The 19,434-nt window shown below is 37.8% G+C and overlaps 2 protein-coding genes and 1 pseudogene across 8 annotated transcripts; 2 read left to right on the plus strand and 1 right to left on the minus strand.

The window, feature by feature from the left end:
- The first annotated feature begins 549 nt into the window (after positions 1-549).
- LOC147760339 (type I iodothyronine deiodinase-like) lies at positions 550-4,271 on the plus strand (annotated as a pseudogene). Of its 2 annotated transcripts, none has more exons than XR_015330822.1 (3): positions 550-732; positions 2,552-2,756; positions 2,994-4,271. The product of XR_015330822.1 is annotated as a type I iodothyronine deiodinase-like, transcript variant X1 (transcript). The 2 variants fall into 2 exon arrangements; XR_015330823.1 differs by lacking the exon at positions 550-732 and adding an exon at positions 735-801.
- Positions 4,272-4,409: 138 nt separating this feature from the next.
- LOC106163921 (NAD-dependent protein deacetylase Sirt6) lies at positions 4,410-10,307 on the minus strand. 5 transcript variants are annotated; one of them, XM_086994217.1, is made up of 9 exons: positions 9,981-10,307; positions 9,407-9,538; positions 8,487-8,615; positions 7,586-7,834; positions 7,130-7,216; positions 6,826-6,982; positions 6,273-6,459; positions 5,683-5,876; positions 4,410-5,393 (listed from the first exon to the last, which is right to left on the minus strand). In XM_086994217.1, the coding sequence occupies exons 3-9, from the start codon at positions 8,599-8,601 to the stop codon at positions 5,189-5,191; spliced, it is 1,194 nt and encodes a 397-aa protein (XP_086850343.1). In that variant the 5' UTR covers positions 8,602-8,615; positions 9,407-9,538; positions 9,981-10,307; the 3' UTR covers positions 4,410-5,188. The 5 variants fall into 5 exon arrangements, with proteins under 5 accessions (XP_086850343.1, XP_086850341.1, XP_086850344.1 ...); XM_086994215.1 differs by having other exon boundaries at positions 9,300-9,538; positions 9,981-10,306; XM_086994218.1 differs by lacking the exon at positions 9,407-9,538.
- A 2,175-nt stretch (positions 10,308-12,482) lies between these two features.
- On the plus strand, positions 12,483-18,550 carry LOC106163923 (uncharacterized). The gene is made up of 6 exons (XM_013541641.3): positions 12,483-12,685; positions 15,367-15,587; positions 15,958-16,085; positions 16,707-16,824; positions 17,150-17,281; positions 17,533-18,550. The coding sequence occupies exons 1-6, from the start codon at positions 12,611-12,613 to the stop codon at positions 17,603-17,605; spliced, it is 747 nt and encodes a 248-aa protein (XP_013397095.2). The 5' UTR covers positions 12,483-12,610; the 3' UTR covers positions 17,606-18,550.
- Positions 18,551-19,434: the final 884 nt, after the last annotated feature.

The following is a 19,434-nucleotide window of genomic DNA, read 5'->3' on the forward strand; positions in this document are numbered from 1 at the left end:
GTTTTTGAAAATTGGCACAAACAAATATATTTTGCGGAAACACGTCATCTTTTAATTGTATTTTCGATTTACATTGCAAAAAAGGGGGCACATGTATACATGTAAAGTTACATATTGTGTATTAAGAGAGAGAGAAAGAGAGAGAGAGAGAGAGAGAGAGAGAGAGAGAGAGTAAGGCTCTATTCCCATAGATTTTAGATCGATCTATCTCCGCGGGGAGTCTCACTAGATTACTTTCAGATAATCCGACTTAAATGTCCGTCCCGCCTACTACAAGCTGTAAGAGGGTAATTAACTTTCGTGTCCGCCCGGCTGACAGCTATTTAGCGTGAACCCCCAGGGAGTTAGTTCGATCTAAAGTAGGTCGATCTAATCTATGGAAATGGGGTGTAACATCATCCATGTTTGAGACGTAAAGAAATGTTTATAACGTAGCACATGTGCAAGCAAGCCCCGATAGAAATGTATTTGAGATGTTTCTTTGACAAGAGTTGGAAAATTTTGTATTTTAGACTTCATCCAAAGGGGCTATAAAAATCTGTCTTGTGAATTCATTGCGTGATAAGCAGGTCAAGCATCCTCAGTAATTTTTACAGTTCGCCATGGGCTAAACATGACATATGACAGCATATAAAATTTGAAAAGTGCATGTTATGCGCGGTATTTATAGGCTATTCACTCAGAGATGAGATCAGCAAGGAGACGCGGCGGTTACTGACAGGCAAGGAGTCGGTAAGTAATACTGTACAATCGACTTCTCAGGGGTAGAAACTACAAAATTTAGCCGTAACTTTAACTAAGGTAAAATTGTAAGTCTGGCGTAATTAATGATCAACGTGATTCTCCATTTGAATGATAATAGTTTTACTACAAAAACGAAAGAAATATAAAATGTTTTAGGTGGATAGTGAGATAGACCATAAGTTATTTTGTGTCAAAGGAACCAGCTAGCTTTTCGGATACGTGTGTGGCGTTAATATGAGGGACCCATTTTATATACGCCATAGTTATCTGCCTACCGCCTGTACGGCAGTCTATCAGGTGAGACCAAGAAGATAACATATTTAGATGATACGGTGAATAATTGACAGTAGATCTACATTTAGATACCACTGTTAAAATACGTGCAAAGAAAAAAGGACAATATAATTAGGACGCTTACATGAAACAGTATAGATCTACTTTAATGTACAGTCATGAATACTGTCATCTAAAACCTATACAAAAAGGTCAAAACTTAAGCCAAGATTTCAGTTGTGTTACCAAACACTAAAAGTAGGCCATACATAAAGGATCATTATAAAACACTAACGCGAAAGGAAACACCTTATAACTGAACGCACGGAATTCACCATGTGACGCTTCAACAATCACAACGCTGCTGATGTTTTCAGTCACGAACAAATATATAGAAAAACATGACACGTAGAACACCGCTGGCGTGGAGACAGTTTTAGTATAGGCCTACATACTGGTACATTTTACACTGTACGGTATAAGCCCTAGGACAAATATGCAGGTACCAACAAATTCTACGACCATGGCCATAATAAGAGAAGAGGCAGTCTATCAAATTGGCAAATTTTGAGATTACCTGAGCAATATGTGAATCGCTGCTCAATCACTTGATCAGAACCTCATTATGAATGCGTGGGATATCCTCAGAAATTGATAACTGCATGAGGAATAACCCTGCAAACAAAATTGATCTGTACTATTTTTGCGCAGTATGTGGAACGCCATTACTGCACATAGCGTTACAGAACATTTTGACTCCACGCACAGACGCGTCAGGTGCGTCCTCCAAATTATTTAATACAGAGGATCGATACTGTACAAAATACTAAAATGTGGCTTTTTTTATACTAAGTTTTGCCTATTTATTGGTTGTACAATCAGTAAATTTTTGTGACAATACTTCCTTTCAAAAGTTGAATAAATAACATTGGTTTATAATATGACTTTTTTTGCTTGCTTTTTTGGGATATCGATGATTCTTGCGCCACGTTTTTGAAGTTTGCGTATATCTTCTTGTTCCACGCAGCTGTTCCAAATAATGAAGCAGTAAGCCGAATGAGATAGTATGTGTTTTACCATGTGGGATGTGTTTAATTTAGATAAAATAGCCAATTAATATACTATTAATTCTTATGTCAAGTTTAAACAGTCATTCCAGCTTAGATTTTTATTTATATGCACTACAATGTTTCTCTAAATGCACATTTTCTAAAACATCCTCATTGAACTAAACTTTCAGTGAGCTTCCAGTTTTTGGTAGTTTTGCACCTTCCTTTCTGGTTGTGATAAGCGCTGCTTTTGTTTTTGTTTTGCCGCAATTCGATTTAACCCTAAGCACCTTGAAACATGTTCGATGCTGCTATTCAATTTGCTGTTTAGTTCAGGTCCCTACAGTTTGGTCAGTGACACTGAGTTATTGTACAGTCATCAGCATACAAAGCAATTTATCCATTAATATCCAATAGGAACGGATTGTACCGGTACATGTACCCGGTACAAACCAAAGTTCTTATCGTTATATATTGCGTTTCAGAGAAAGTGAGTCCGGATGGAGGCCGCAGTGTGGCGATATATACGGTGCATCCGGGCACTGTGGAGAGTCATATGGCTCTATATATTATGTCATACCTTCTACCGGATTTTCCCGGATCGCAACGAGCAGCGGATCCGAAAGTTGATAGCGTCCACTGGACAACCTGTCACGGAGGAGAAGGTTCGCTGTCACATGGAGTCACAAGGTACGGTTATGTCAATATACATCGTATCTTAGCCAGCTGGGACTTAACAAATTAAGATGCAATGTTTCCCTCCACTGAAACGTTTCAGTTGTCAGTATAGTAATTTTGGTAATTAAAGCTAACTTCTCAATGAATATTTCAGGGGATTGTGTGTGTGTGTGTGTGTGTGTGTGTGAGTGTGTGTGTGTGTGTTTTTTTTTTTTTTTTTTTTTTTATCTAAATTTCATTGCATAACAGGATCCTGGGGACACTTGAAGTACCAACTGCGTTTCGTTCACCAAATGGCTTTCGACATGGCCTTCGTGGGAGGGAACGCTCCTGACGTCACCCTACTGTCGCTTAACACACGGGAAGAGAAGAGCATCTTGAAATTCGTGTGCGGGGGACGCCCTCTGGTCGTGAACTTTGGAAGCTGTTCCTGACACCCATTCATCGTGAAGTTGGCCAAATTTCGTGAGATCGTTGAGGAGTTCTCCGAGGTAGCCGACTTTGTTATAGTTTACGTGTCAGAGGCGCATGCGCTGAATGAATGGCACATTAAGACAAACAAGTACAATGCAATTAATCAACACGCTACGCTTAATTCTAGAATTGACTCCGCACTCCTCCTTCAAGACGCTCTGAATGAAATAAATTTGAACTGTCTGATCACCGTGGACAAAATTGACAACGAGGCCAGAATTAAATATGCCGCCTTTCCAGAGCGGCTGTACATCATTCAGAATGGGAAAATCGCGCTGAAAGGAGACCCAGGACCCATGGGATACAAGATGGAACCCGTCGAGCATTGGCTGAAGGAACATTGCAAGAAGTAAAAAACAGGACATTTATATGCATCTCAGGATTTTTTTTAAAACAGTAATACATATATATAGTAATATACATATATGTATACAGTAATACAATAATAAACAAAGATAATCGCTAGCAGGACATATAAGTATCAGTAACCTTAACATGATATTGTATAAATTCACAACTTAACATGCATGGCGCTGTTAGCTATTGACACAATTTTGTTATCGCAGTGGTGCAGAGGGAATTTTTTTTTTTTTTTTTTTTTTTTTTTGCGCGTGTGTGTGAAATAGTTCCTGTACTTTTCTTTGGATATCAATATAGGTTTGACAAAAAGTTACCTGTCTAGTAACCACAGTGCATTTAAATATTTAAATATGACACTGCCTCACAACTATGACGAGCCTTGCTTAAATGTTTTCCAGAGCATGGCTCTGACCCAGGTGACGCGGTTTGTTACGTCATTCGTTACGTCACATTTTAGTCTTAAATGTAGCTGTGGTTTCTACACGTCAGATAATACTGGTACATAACAACAGTATTTCTTCTTAGATTCTCGTAAAATTTCTTTATTGCATAAATATAAATGATATATACAGTAGAGAGAGAGTGAGAGAGAGAGAGAGAGAGAGAGAGAGAGAGAGAGAGAGAGGTAAAGGATTTGTCTGTAAAGGTAAGGCTGAAGTATTTCAACGACCAGTAAAAGGAGAGTTACGTGTTTTGAGAGCTATTTGTCTTGGTGTTGTTTACAGTATGTTTATGTACAGCACAAGGTCAGTGTCTTAGGATAAAGGAAATGCTAGGGTGGGGTGTCGGGAGCTGTTCAAGTTCATGATAGAAAAGACTAAAGTCTTTACATACAGAACCCCAAAATTTCATTTCAATAATCTGGGGGAGGAGGGGGGTCGGTGCACACGCCGTGCCACCCCCTCTCCGCAGCCAACGGCCCTGACAGCTCAAATGGAATGTGTTGTGTTTTTCTATATATTTATATAATAATAATAATAATAATAATAATAAAATTAAATTTTTCATGCAACATGACCTTGTCTAAACTTGGTTTTTCACCTTTTCATGATATATGGTCTTTAACTTTATACCGTCCTGCACATTAGTTCATGAACAGGGAAGACTAAAGCCATAATTCGGTATGACCCCCCCCCCCAAAAAAAAAAAATAATATATTAAAGATGTAGAGTGCGGAAAATAGGTCAAGAAAACCCAGTGGACACTGCCATTCAACACACTAGTAGTTTCCAATCAGTACTGCACATTGTTCACAGTTCAAATATTTCTGATTGACGGCGATCACTTTGCAATGTTATGCCAAACGACAGTACAAATGTGAAAAAAAGAAAAATGAAGGGTGATTTATTTTTTTGCCCAAAAAGTTTCATACAACCATATTAGTACTTTATTATGGAGCACAAAACTGTCATATTTTCATAATAATAATAGTAATAATAACAAAAACCGCAATCACATCAAAAGTTACAATAATGACGAAAAATAAAACGAATAAACATTGATATTGCACAAAAAACTGCATGCACTGAGATATCATCAGAACTCAAAATTTTGCTTGGAGTGGCGGGTTGCAAAACGTCTTCAAACGATGAACCTCGTTTCACTCTCATCTAATCTACAGACTCTCTCTGTTTGTTATATTCTTCCATCCGGTCCTCCCGCCCATCTTCCCACTCCTGCAATGCATCCTGGGGTAGAATGCACTTCATGACCTCTCTCATTAGGTGATCACAGTCTCCAAACACCCTGGAACCGACCTGGGATTTTGTTTCCGAGTTAATTTTATAACACATGGGATCAAAGTCCGTTGGTTGCCTGAAATACACCAAGATGACAAAAGGAAATTACTAGTATTCAAGTGTGTGTGTGTGTGTGTGTGTGTGTGAGCGAGAGAGAGAGAGAGAGAGAGACAGAGAGAGAGAAGAGAAGAAGAAGAAACGAGAGATGGGAGGGGAACTTGACTTCCTTTCTTTATAGTTCGAGAGATAAATAATACTTAGTAGTAGGACTAGATAAATTGGCGAAATTTTCTGACCATGTTTTCCGAGTCATTTGCATTTTAAAGCAATATATTCTGGGAACAAGTGGGCACACTGACATGTACCTATTACAAATCAACATCCGAACCGGCTTCTTTCCCTCTTCGACCAACTCGTTGGCCGGTGACACGGTAAGCGATGTCCCCAGACAAAGTACCAAGTCGTTTTTCTGCGCATGCTCAGAGGCGCGGTCCATGGGCTCATCTTCCAAGTCGTCTCCAAAGTTGATGATTGTGTTCATTAAGTAACCGTCACATCCCTGGAACGAAAGAATGACCCAGATCATTTTACCAGTCCCGAATTCGTGAATTAAAGCGCGACGACACGACGACACCTTATTAGCACGAGTGTATGTGTGTACAGTGTACGTATGTTTTATTAACTTCACGGTCTTAGGTGAGCCTACATGTACTTAGGGGTCAACCATTTAAATCAGTTTCACAAACCATACCCAAGGGGTTGAGGGTAATAAAATCTATACTTTTTTGAAAAATAAGAAAAATGATGATCCAAATTGCAGGGTTCATAATATTAGCTTTACACTTTGGACTCTCTGAATTGAGAAGGGTCTCAAAAAAGTCCACTCCTGTGCAAATGATTATAAAAATGGATGACCCCTAAATTCCCCAAAATACAGCTGTTTTCAAACGCTCACCTTTCTCTCGCACTTTCGCCCTGTCCTGTGGTTGATCCGACAGTTCTTACACTTCTTAGGAACAACGTTCTCCATGCGGGACTTAACGCGGTACGGACGCTCATAACGGGCGCCGCACTTCTCACACTTCTCGTGAAACGAATTCCCATGAAGCTCTGATATACTGTCTCTGGGAATCCCTGAGAGCCTGTACAAGAAACAAAAGGAATAAAGTCCTAATTGGTATAATTCGATGAAAAACTCTCTTCTTGAAATTAGTCTTGGGGCAAAGACCTGCCATGTATATCTTTATAGTTCGAGAGATAAATATTCGAGGATGGGTCGCCTCACCTGTGGGTATCAATAAAATTGGGCATGACAGTGATATACATGAAAGGGCTGCCTTACCTGTGGGTATCAATAAAATTGGGCATGGCATGGATATACATGAAAGGTCTGCCTCACCTGAGGGTATCAATAAAATTGGGCATGGCATGGATATACATGAAAGGTCTGCCTCACCTGAGGGTATCAATAAAATATGGCATGGCATGGCTATACGTGGACACCTCACCTGTGCAGTCCGTCTGTGTTCTGGCTGATTACGTATCTTAGGAGACCCATCTGCAGCAGTTTACACAGAGCCTCGTGGGTGTAGGTAGGGCGCAGGTTCTCAAATATCACCCCTTTGTTTCCTTTGGGACGCTTGCCTTTGCTTTTCGTAGGCTTGCCTGGCGGAAAGAAAATTAATAGGGGTGAACGTCAATTATACATTTAAATGACAGTTCGAAAAGTGAATAGGTAAACACATGCAATTTTCAGTATAAAAATTTAATAATACCTGATGCCTAAGCAACTGAAAATAGACTTAATAATACCTGTTGCCTTAGCCCTGTCTTTTTCCGTCCACTTCCCAGTTTTACCCCGAAAGTCACCGATCCCAGCAGAGGTAGAGATTCCAGCACCTGAAACAATATAAGGAAATAAGTAAAAACTGTTCTGGAACGCTCAGGATGGTTTGTTACAGTATTAACGCTAAAAAAACACATCATTCGCTGCTATGTAGTTAACAATGCAGAGCGTAAAAATGATGAAAGTTGAGTAAAATGAATAAAAATAATGCAACAGGTTATCTCACATATCTCCGAAACAGGCCTTAAAAACGAAATTTTCGTTTGTGGTTGCGAACGCCGAACTAATGACTCGAGCCGCGATTTCATGGCGCGAACAGTGGCTGGATACGGCATATGTACAGTGCCAGTATACGCCTACAAATGCTTCAAAGAATATACATTCTGTAAAAAAAAATAAGTTCACCGACTATTTCCACGCACCTGTAAAAGCTATACAGTGGCTGGAGGTCATTATCATTTGAGACACCCTCTTCGCTTCCGACTTCACTCTCTCATCACAATCAAAATATTCTGCCGTTTTCTTTGCCTCTTTTATCATTTTGATCTCCTCTGCACTAACGCCATCTTCCGTCCGTTTGCACTTCTCAGTCAATTCTACCCAGCATCTCCTGTGAAAGGTGGCGTCGCCAGAAGCATGCCAGTTTACAAGAGCTTTGGTTTCCTTCAGTCCTATTTTTTTAAGAAAAACAGCAAAATTGTACTTAAATAATAAAATCTAAGATAAAAACTATTAAAATCAGTTATAAATTATAATTTTCCCATGTTATATTTTTCACTTACGACAAATGTTCATTCATCTCTTCAGGCTTTCGGTCATTCCTTTTAATTTTTCTGATAAGAAGGCAGAGAAAAATAAAATAGAACAGAATGAAACAAAAAAAAAAATCGAATAAAAAAAATAAACAAACAAAATAAAATAAAATAAAACAAAGGAGGTTAAAATGTTCAAATGATAAAGTAACAGACCAGACACTGTCAAACATCGGTCATCACGGCACAATGTTGTACTGTAGTAGTACTCGGTCCTTATAAGGTACGCTAATATATTAATGCCAATACATACTACATACTTACGATAGATGAATCGTGCTACCACCGCAAAGGTCGAAAAGCAGTTTCCATCAGGATCCACCCCCAACCTCCCGCACACACACACACACACACACACACACACACTCAACTGCGTCCAGCGCCTCCAGCTTCCGAGGGTTAACCATAGCTTCCTTGTCCAAGGTCAATAGATGGTGAACCAGACGTTATGTTTTACTCGTGTTATTTACAGTCTCTAAGCAAAGAATAATTCTATTTTTTTATTCCATACCTGTCTGTTCTGGTTCAAAGGTCCTGACCTCTGTCCTATCTTCTCCTGCTGTATCCTGGCCACACTGTTTATACTGGCACACCACGGCCGACAGCAACACAGGGGCCTCTGCCATGAGGTTGATGATCTCTACATGCATTATTATTATTATTATTATTATTATTATTATTATTATTATTATTATTATTATTATTATTATTTGCATTATCATTATTTTCATTATCATTATTATTATCATCATTATTGCGATCTACATGTAGGAAATTTCGTACACTGGTAGGGTCCTATAGGACACCCTATAAGAATATTTGACCGGAATTTCTTTTGGGCTGCTCCTTTCTGTTTATGATACCGGGTACTAGTAAGTGTCCTAGCTAGCTATAGGACCCTATACCAGTATGAGAAATTTACCCGAAATCCTACATGGTCTTTAAGACGTGTTTTCTACTGGCCCATAGTGTCCTAAAGGATTCCTAGTCTCAAAGAAACTTTCATAAGAAACTTTCACAGAAATAGAAGGTACATTATTTTTTCATTGCTTTATAAACTGCTATTATACTCATTAATAGAAGCCCCCTAAAAATTCCAATTTTGAATGAAATAAACCCAAGGATGCAGATCAAAGTACCCTGTACAACCGGACATGTACCGGTACCTGTACCGTACTAGTATATTGGGTGATTATGAAAATGAATGGAGTAACAGGTTTTGTCAGTCTCGTATTGGATTAACGCGGTATTGTGGAACCCATGGTTAAAGAGAGAAACGGGGTTATAGGTTAGCTTTTAGGGAAATAAATTTGAACTCACAAACCTGTCGTCTGACTCCCAAATCTCTAGACGGCTTTTTTCCAACCCGATCAGCTAGAGGAATGTTTATAGTTGTTAATGAAAACGAACAACCACCGATACAAAACGCACCTGGTCAAGACGCTCCACAACCGTGGTAAACCGTGGGGCCGCTGTACCTGTGCTGTCCCAGTGCATCACCTCTCTTATCTTCCGGAGGAAAGCGGATGCCCATTGTGTACATTCTGGGGTTCTTGTGTTGACCTAACATAGGAAGCTAAATAAATGTTCTAAGCTGCCTAGATGGGGCTTGTTCTATTTCTGACGCATTACTATATAATTTTGATTGAAAGATGTCGGTCATATATGGAGTCATAATAATGTAGTTATATGAATTGTAGCTTAGCAAAATTCTACTAAATAATCTGATAAGGTCGACATAGTTCTCTTTTCGTTGCTCTTATTTTAATCATTGATATCTTTATCTCTTTGCTAATAGTGTTCATATAATAATTCGTTTTTTTTTTGTTTTTTTTTTAATCAACCAAAACGTTTAACGGAGATTGTTTCATTGCTTAAATGAATACCGATAGAAAATAAACTTAATTTAAATGGACTTTGATATAACTGTTCAATTTTCCCCTTGGCTGATAAATACTCAATTCTATTTATTTATTTATCTAATTTCTACCTCCTTTATACCCACCTCTATCCAGTCCAATCGGCCTGAAGCACAGATCCTATACTACACATTGACCTGAACGATCCTCTAACACACTGGTTTAAACAACCATCCTTATTACACATTGATTAAAACAAGGACATATTTATTCAATATACGTCCTTGGTTAAAACGATCTTCCAGCCACCGCGAGTTCCGGGAAGCGAAGAGCTGTTCGTGGTATTACCAGCTTATGACACATACACGACAATAGAGAAGAGAAACCAGGACTGAGGACTGACGGCAATGCCGAGGGTATGGACAGCCGTTGATAACCCCCTCCTTCCATAAAAAAGACACACACACACATACACACACACACATGCACACACACACACACACACACACACACACACACACAGAGAGATCTAAATGTAAATGAATTATTATTAATTATCTATGCAATTATGAATGAATGAATGAATGAATGAATGGCAGTGTCCAGAAGTATGACTCCCTATGATAGCATCAAGCAAATAAAAGGATGATTATATCCTATTGCTCATAGATGGCCAGGTAATTATGTCACAGAAATAACATATAGCCGTGTGAACGTGAGTAATCTGAGTTTGGTTAGGATGCGTATGTGTCAAAGAAAAGGGTACCAGTTCTCTACAATAATACGGTTCAAAGCTTTTATTTATTTTGTTTTATTTTATTTATTTATTTATTTATTTATTTATTTATTTATTTATTTATTTATTTTTATTTATTTATTTTTTTTTGTGACTGTGAAATGTTGATATGTAGTATCCTAATCAGTTCTTCAGTTTTTTTCTTTCTTTCTTTCATTTTCATTTTTTTTTCTTTCTTTCTATGAAAATGACGATAACGACGACCTAGAGCTTTCAAGCATTGATTCATCGACTAACTTTTCATACAAATTCAATAATGTTTATTCTCTATTTCTCATCACTGATCACGTTATTACTTGTTTTCTTTCCATTGTCTAAATGATTACTAAAATATTTCCATTCTCATGTTGCATTCAACCATTCAGTATTTCCTTATTAGGTAATTTCTAAGATTCTCATTTTCAATAAAATATCTTAAAAATAATTTGAATTATTCATACCTGGATCATATCAAAAACTCTGTTGGTACGTGTTAGAAAACGGGACAGAAAACGTGACAGTAAATAACAATTCTATTTTGAAATTAACAAATCAAATAAAAGTATAGGTGACTTTGATATTTTCAAACTTTTCCCAACACTTAAGAAATTTCTTCCCTTGTTGACTCTGAAAGAAATTAAACATGCACTCAATTACTCCCTATTCTTTAATTTATTTGATTCCTCTTCTTCTTCTCATTGTTTTTATTTTTTGCAATCGGTGAAGATGCACATATTAGCTATCAACTGTACAGTATTTTTTGAACATCCTTCGATTTAGATATATTTATTTATTATTTTTTATTTATGATTTCCTCTTTTTCAGTCACTCATTTAAACTTTCTTTCGATTACCTATAACATGTTATAATTAAGGCTTATCCGTATTGTGGGCGCGTGTTTATTATGTCCATATCTGAACATTATCCGGTTGTATCTGGCACACGGAAGAGAGAACGGAGGGACGTTATTAGGTTCATCCATAAAGTACACGCGTACTAATTCAGTGCAGTACCCGGATGTGACAAAGAATGCACACCTCCCTGTATTTAACGGAACTTACGGAAGCCCACTGTCGTTATTGTTGTAACTTGTAACTATTTTCTTTCTCCCTTGTGCGTCTTTCTCCTTATTTACAATGGGGACAGAGGATTATTTCTTAATACACAGTTTAAATCGATGTGAAAACAGTACACCGATCCACCGTTTCCATAACTAGCGACATATTTAAACTTTTGTCTTAATTTTATCTGTTATTATTATTACTATTATTATTATTATTATTATTATTATTATTATTATTATTATTATTTACATATTTCTCTCTTTCTCTTCAAGTGTCAGACCTGGTGCAGGCATCGACGATCATGGTCCTGCAATTTACTCTATTTTCAGTCAGTTGGATTAGTTACTTTCTGGACAGTCGTTGATATATTCCACATACATGTACATATACGCATGATTATTTATTATCATTTCTTGGGGGCAGGGATGACCGAACAATTTATGATTATCCCAACAGAATGACAAAAAACGGGTTAAGTGAGTTGCTAGATAAATCGAAATAAATAGGACAAGAAACGCGGCACTGCCTTTACAATCACGACACAAAGGACAGACAATTAGGTAAACCGCGGGAATAATAAAATCACTACAATCTCCTATCTTTAGTGGCTTTGGTCCATATTCCCGACAACCCACAGCAATAAAAAATATCCACGGCTGCGGTTAAAAATAATCGCCGATAGGCTCGGGATACTCACTCGCCGTGACGAAGCAATTTTCGTCCATTGATATAATAGTAACACCGAGCCCCCGATTAACGGATCATACGACCTGCTGTCTTCCGGGAAGTGGGGTGTATATATATAAACCATGTAAACATTTGGATTTCGAAGAAACTGAGCATCAGGTGTGGACAGTCACGATACTTGAGGCCGCCGATACCTCAAACAGTGAACTACGCATTCACCTGTCTTAACTGTAGAAGTTTTAAGCAGTTCATGATGGTGTTAACAAGCGCTGGTGTTTTAGCAGTCGTTGCCTTGGTCGTGGGTTTGATTAACGGAGTGCCACAAGTAAGTCGTTTTCAGGATTGTTTTGACTGGTAACAGCGTGATCAAATAGGTTTTCCGTATAAGACATAATTTGTCTTTTAAATAGACTAAACCCGTTTTGAAGCTCAAACCATTGATTTTTATGTAAAAACAAGTTTAGTTTCTTAAGAAAAAAAATTCTATTTACCATAGAAGCAGCTCGTTAATAACGTTGATAAAAACATGTGTTTATTCCTTTTACCGAGGATAGCTTTTGATGCTTATAAGATTAAGCACTGGTCTTTGGTCGCGTATTTTAAATAATAAGTTCGTAGCATCAAATTCCCAGCAAATTTTAAAAGACTGACAATTATGACTTAAAATAGGACAAGAAGATGAATAAGTTTATTTTGACGACCTTTGCCCAAAGTTAAACTTGCACCATTGTTCGTGACGCTGTTTTAAGACGCAGACTAGCATCTCGACGTTCTATTTACATCAACCATTGCTGATTCTCATAACATAAAAGTAAAACTAAAACAACAGTTCGTTCTATATTATGTAGGATCACGACCTCATTTTTTTTTACACCCGAGGAGAAATATTTTATTCCGGTTGGAACCTGAAGAGTGCAGCCCGTAAATTAATTCTCAGCTGTTGAATTAAAAATGAGTCATAAGTGGGATCTCTTTCACAAAACTTCCGTAAATTGTATGTAACAGCGGTATGGTATAGTTTTACGTTCAATACATCGGTGCAGTGGCAGATACGAGACAACAATAAGATGAAGAACAGCTAGCCTCCCTTATTATGAATATTACCGCCGTATCTGCACACGTTTTACGAGAAAATTAGTTTAAGCTGAACAAATCTTTTACCCCCCCCCCCCCCCCCCCCCCCCCTCAACAGAAAACGGATTTTTTTTTCGAAAACGCTGTTTATACTCTGCAGTGCTGTGTGTAAACTAGCAGCGTTGGACAGAATAAATCCACTCTAGTTTTATCATATAATTGCGCCGTTTCAGCAAATGTTGTGAGACCCCCTAACTACCATATATTGAACTATAAAGATCTAAAAAAAAAAAAAAAATACAAAGCACAACAATAAAAAGTCTGTTGACTTAATACATGTATAACTACGTTTATGATTTCTAAAAATCGTTATACGAAAACACGGTGATAACTATACCAAGCTATTGAAAGCGAACGATCGACCACTTCGCGGTTATAATGTGTTACAAGGAAGACCGCAGTACCGCATCAACGTATACTTTGTCTCATTGGTGTTATACATTGGTGTGGTTGACGTCGCCGGGACCACGACGGGGCGCTTAAAAGGAAGACAAGTTGACCCCGAAGACAAAGATAAGTTGACAAAGCTTCGTAAAAACATTGCCTTTTTAAAAATATTTTTCCTGTTGCGAACGTCTCGTCTACTATACAGACCCCCTATTTGAAAAAACATAATATTAACACGAGTAAAATTACAAAGGAATATACTTTGTCAGCCGTTATAACTTTTAGACAATATTGCTCCAAAAAGATAATAACAATAATAATAATAGTAATAATAATGATAATAATAATAATAATATTACATTTAAATAAAATTATTATAGGGGTTTCTGATGGGATCATGCGTAAGAAAAAAACTAATGTCTCCGTTTCCAGCCACCGGTGAGGTGCGGTCCTGTCCTGTCACGCGTCCACGACTTTTCCGCGTGCCTCGTGGCGGCTGGCGATGTCGTCTGACGTGAAAACCGTTTGTCTGACTAAAATGTATATTTTGCTTACATCCTGCTTATTAACATTTTGGTTCAAGTAAAGTCTACTTATTTCTACGAAATCGTTTAACAACACAACATGTCCTTAAAGAGTTTCAGATGAGATGCCAGGCTGCCATCGTTAATACAGGTAGAACGTATAAATAAACATACATATACGTAAACGTGCACCTTCTTGGTTTATCCAAAGATTAGTAGAACTCTACACCTCTTTGTATTGTCGTATTTTGATTCATCGATTAAATCATTCGTATTTATCAAAAGGAAAAAAAGGTGGTGCCTATTTAAGACATGAAAATTCCAAATCAATTAATCATTTTGACATTTTATAAAACTAAACGTATGCCTTTGACTACAATTGATGACTCACAACTGTCCACGTGATTCAGTTCTGATAAGGGTTGCTCCGACATAGACACAGAACTATCGTCAAAGCAAAAAAATTACTAAAACGTGTTTTTAATTTCTTGATAGAAAACATGTGGATGGCGTAATATCAAAAGTCATCTGAGGATAAGATATCATTTTGGGGGGATTTTCTGATACCAGAGCAGTCAAAACAGAAAGCGAAAACAATGGGCAGCTACGGTCATAATGCAAATAATGAAAATAATTCATAAATATGAAAATTATTGATATGTTTATTATCGCTGTCATAAAAAATCAACTGACGTAGACTAAGAGTTTGACGTCATACGTACATGTAGGACTTGAACTAGAGCGTGCAGCCTACGTCAAGTCAGCCCGGTTTATTGTAAAAGGTGAAAAGATAAAGAATACGAAGAAGATTTATACAAAGATAGAGTGTGTGAAAGAGAGGGGGAGGGAGAGAGGGAAAGAGAAAGAGAGGTAAAAAAGAAAGATAAGCAGCGGGGGATCATCATTTCTCCATCAAAACACAATCTTATATTTATAGTTATACTCCGTATACTCTCTTCAGGACCTGACGAAACAGAAAGCTTTACTGGCGCCTTCTTCCTTGAATACGACCTCTCCTGGCTGTGGCGGGTGCGGGGCAGGGGCGGTGCCGGGGACAAAGGTCAGGACTTGTGAGAGAATGCTGCAAGACGCCGACTGCATCGTAATGAAACGGTGCATCCACAGACGGCCTAATTTTATGGGCGGAGGAACAATGTCAGTGGCGTGTCCACAGGTGACCAAGTGAGTATTAGGGTGCATTCCCATAGATTTTAGATCGATCTATCCCCGTGGGGAGTCTCACTAGATTACTGTCAGATAATCCGGCTTAAATGTCCGTCCCGCCTTCTACAAGGTGTAAGGGGGTAATTAACCTTCGTGCCCGCTCGGCTGACAGCTATTTAGCGTGAACCCCCAGGGAGTTAGGTCGATCTAGTTGGATCGAACTAATCTCTGGGAATGGGGTCTTAAAGTGGCATGTGGGGTGGGTGGTGTAAAAGTTTACGAAAACAATTAAAAAAGAATTAAATAAGAACGTACTGTAGTGCTAGCGAAAGAACAAGGAAATACAAATCCCTGATAGTGACGCATAACAAGTATCTTCTTCCTCCAGATGCAACAAAACTGAAAGCTTCTGCTGCAGCAACGCGTTTCCTGTGTACGCAGAAGCCCCTACCTCGGGACTGGAGACCGATCTCGAGAGGATAGAGCGACATCTGGAGGGCCCCGTGGCATGCGAAAGTACGTTAACTGTAGCTATTCTGTGGACTGAGAACAAATGATAATGAGAATCATCTGAGAATGCCTAAAACGAGGCTGGCGGTTTCACGAGACGTCATAGTAGACAAAAAAGCGTGGTCTGAGAAACGTGGGGGCAATCTTTTGGCAATAGGGTAAAACACATTTAGAATATCGTCTTGGAAAGCAAAATTCGTGAAATATGCTAGTGAGTGAGTCGCGAAATATGATGAAATCGCACTGTTTCGCAATAACCTGTTATTTTACAGAACTTAAGGGAAAACAACAGGAAACATAGCAGTGGGTAAATTCTGCCCACTTTCCTTCATTGACGCGCTAGTTTTTTTCTGCTCCCACTTTTCTCCTAATCTCAGATGATTCCCATTAACCTTGACAATAAGACGGTTTTACAAACTGTCAACTAATTTGCAAACGCTTCTTTCATGAAACTTCATTTGTACAAAGCCAATAATTTTTCCTCCTGTGAGAAAAAAAGACAGTTGGAGGGGTTCTAGATAAGAAATCCGCTTGCGTGTGACTTTTGTTTTTCGGAATTCCTTGGGCCAAAGATATTGGCAAGGCAACCCCAGCAAACCTATATTTAGGTCTGTTTCTTCCTTCTAGTCCCAAACTGGACCACGTGGTCATCGTGGTCATCATGCAGCAAGACCTGTGGAGGGTTTGGGTGTGGTCAGCGCACGAGGTTCAGGACCTGCTTGAACAAGGACCGCGTAGAATGCAGGTGAGAGGGGACGCACGACAATTAATTCCTCAATTATTCTCTACAAAATAATATGCACAAGCAGACAGAATAAGTGAATAGAAAACTAATAATAATAATATTCTCCTTACTTTTAAGTTTACTGGATCACCCAGCGTATACATCATATTTACACTGTCTTCCCTACACTGTTTCATGCCGAGAGACATTTGTTTCAAATACATATTCTTTGAAACATAACTTGATAAATGATCGTCACATTAGGGTCAAAATTCAATATTCACCATGAACGTCGTCTTACACACTAGGCATCGCTCTCAATCTCTTCCTGTGCTCTTGTCTTCAGCAATTCTCACCACCAGGTGGAGACAGAGGCATGCGGCAGCAGCGCCCCCTGTGAGACAATTCAACAGAAACCGTGTCCACGTTACAGCGCCTTCTGGTGGGGATGGTGGGGCCGGACCCAGAGGCAAGCTAAGTAAGTATGGGCTGGCCATTGCACAGTTGATATTGGAAGACGATATCATTCGTGCTCTTAAGTTCATTTATTCTTTCGTTCATTAATTCATTTTTCTATACATTGACAAATGATGTATTATTCAAGGTAAATTCAATGCTTGTTTAATTTACTGATTAATTCATTAATTGAGTCAGTGTTTAATCCATTTGTCATTTTAGGATATTTTTTATCAATATGTGTCTTTATTTTTACGTTTGTTTATCTTTCAGCTGTGCAACTCGTGTTAACGAGTGTTGCCAAGGATACAGCAACTACGGGAGAATGTGTCTAGAGATCGCTTAAAGTTTGACACTTAACGATTTCTTATTCTGTAATACAGTACAACACGCAAGGTTGTTATAAAACCTGCGGTTAAAAATGAACGTGTCACGTTTTTAACACGTTGTGCAGAGAAGTTGAACCGTCACCTTTTCTCTCTCTTTGCAACGAGTTTGTATGGCGTCACCATTTGCGCCTTTACTGGATCTGTACATAAATATGAAGTTAAACGATTACCTTGCAGAATAAGTATTTCTGTCAACTTAGTGTTTAAACAGGAGACCTGTCAACTTAAAACACTTTTTTACGACAGCTGAGTCAGTGAGCGGAAAATGATCTGAGACACATTTATCGTCGGTTTAATACCGGATCTATTTACACTACGTTGTTTGGAGGAAAGATGATAATACTCGTGAGGAATGTTGACTGACAGGATAATGATTTAACTTCTTTGGTTTTATTGTTTTGGCGTCACCAGCACATTCATGTTTAGATATCACGACTTTATCAGATTAAATGCACTTAGTTCCCAATAATTATATCTTTATTTGATGAATATCAGTTAAAGCATTTTCGTTATCATCGCGCTAAATATTATATAAACGTTTATCTTTAAATGCATGCATACTAAAATAAGAACATCATTTGAAAGAATTAATATTCAGAAAATTCTTAAAAACTGCAGATATCAAAGGTTCAGTATTCAGGTGTCAACTTATACTTTAATGCGTTCCTTTCACATGCTGGTCTGAAGGTTTTTAAACGCACACATTATATTTATTCATTGTTTCACTTGATAATGTTTTCATCTCTAATGTATTATCTAAAATGTAAATAAGGAATTTAAAGTGAAAAACTAAAAGTTTGGTAAGTTGTAAATAACAAAACTTCTGAAAAAAAAAGATGCATCAATCGATTTGATTAAGATATATCAATCGCACAAGTCTAAATAAATCTGGTGTATAGTTACTATTGCTATTTTTGTCATTATAGCTTAACTACATATATCAGTCCTTAAAAAGCGTTTAATAAGGTTTTTTTGTCAGTGAGAAAATACTCTCTTTGTTCTCGTCAGACATTATGATTATTAACAAATATTTATCTGACAAGCAAGTAGTCCATTCGGTTCTTAAGTATTACGTTATAGTATAAATCTGAATTCATCATTCCAGGGAGATTAAGTTTATAAATGCATTTTCTTTTCTATCGTGTGAATGTCAATTCTGAGACAAAAAGACCACCGCCATAAATATCTATGAAGTCTTCTCTAACGTCTTTTTTATTCGATCATTAGTTCATGACTTGAGCAACAAATGTTTAACGGGACCTTTCTTTGTTAAAAAGTTAATGATGGCGAGTGGTATCGCTCAGGATTTAAAGTGTTTTTGCATGGCAAAGAGAATGTGTCGCTGGGGTGGTCTGTATTTCCATTTTTAAATGAAATATTAAAATATAAAGTCTACTGTTACACGTGGAATGTAGTCTAAAAGATCTTTAACTCCCGCACTTAAGTTACCTTCAACAACGAATGGCACATGTGGTTAAAGGTCCAATAGCTTAAGTTTATCATTAATCAAGTCGTCGTCATTGTGTAGTCGATCTCTCCGGTGTTTTGGAGGTAAAAAAGAGTTCCCAACTATAGCAATGTTATTCAGACCCTTTCACAAACAAATATATACTTAATTATGTCACTAAGATGATTTGCTGTTAATGCTCATTAAAAGATGTTGCAAGTGAAATAACCTATATTTTAACTATTCAAAGCAGATTTCAAATTTTATTTGAGGTCTTTTTTTACAGATCTTTGTCAGTGTCTCGTACATGTATACGGTATTTTATTTGTTGGCGTCCTT

This window comes from Lingula anatina, chromosome 8, assembly GCF_051362555.1.
Source record: "Lingula anatina isolate TDL-2025a chromosome 8, LinAna3.0, whole genome shotgun sequence".
NCBI lineage: Eukaryota > Metazoa > Brachiopoda > Lingulata > Lingulida > Lingulidae > Lingula > Lingula anatina.

Excerpts from the sequence above, each read along its gene's own strand:
- LOC106163921 (XM_086994218.1), bottom strand. The coding sequence starts at position 8,601 with ATGGCAGAGGCCCCTGTGTTGCTGTCGGCCGTGGTGTGCCAGTATAAA. Across the intron at positions 7,835-8,486 it reads CTTTGAACCAGAACAGACAG|GACTGAAGGAAACCAAAGCT; the intron begins GTATGGAATAAA and ends TTAAAAAAATAG. Across the intron at positions 6,460-6,825 it reads AACACAGACGGACTGCACAG|GCTCTCAGGGATTCCCAGAG; the intron begins GTGAGGTGTCCA and ends TTTCTTGTACAG.
- LOC106163923 (XM_013541641.3), top strand. The coding sequence starts at position 12,611 with ATGATGGTGTTAACAAGCGCTGGTGTTTTAGCAGTCGTTGCCTTGGTC. Across the intron at positions 15,588-15,957 it reads GCGTGTCCACAGGTGACCAA|ATGCAACAAAACTGAAAGCT; the intron begins GTGAGTATTAGG and ends TTCTTCCTCCAG. Across the intron at positions 16,825-17,149 it reads AAGGACCGCGTAGAATGCAG|CAATTCTCACCACCAGGTGG; the intron begins GTGAGAGGGGAC and ends TCTTGTCTTCAG.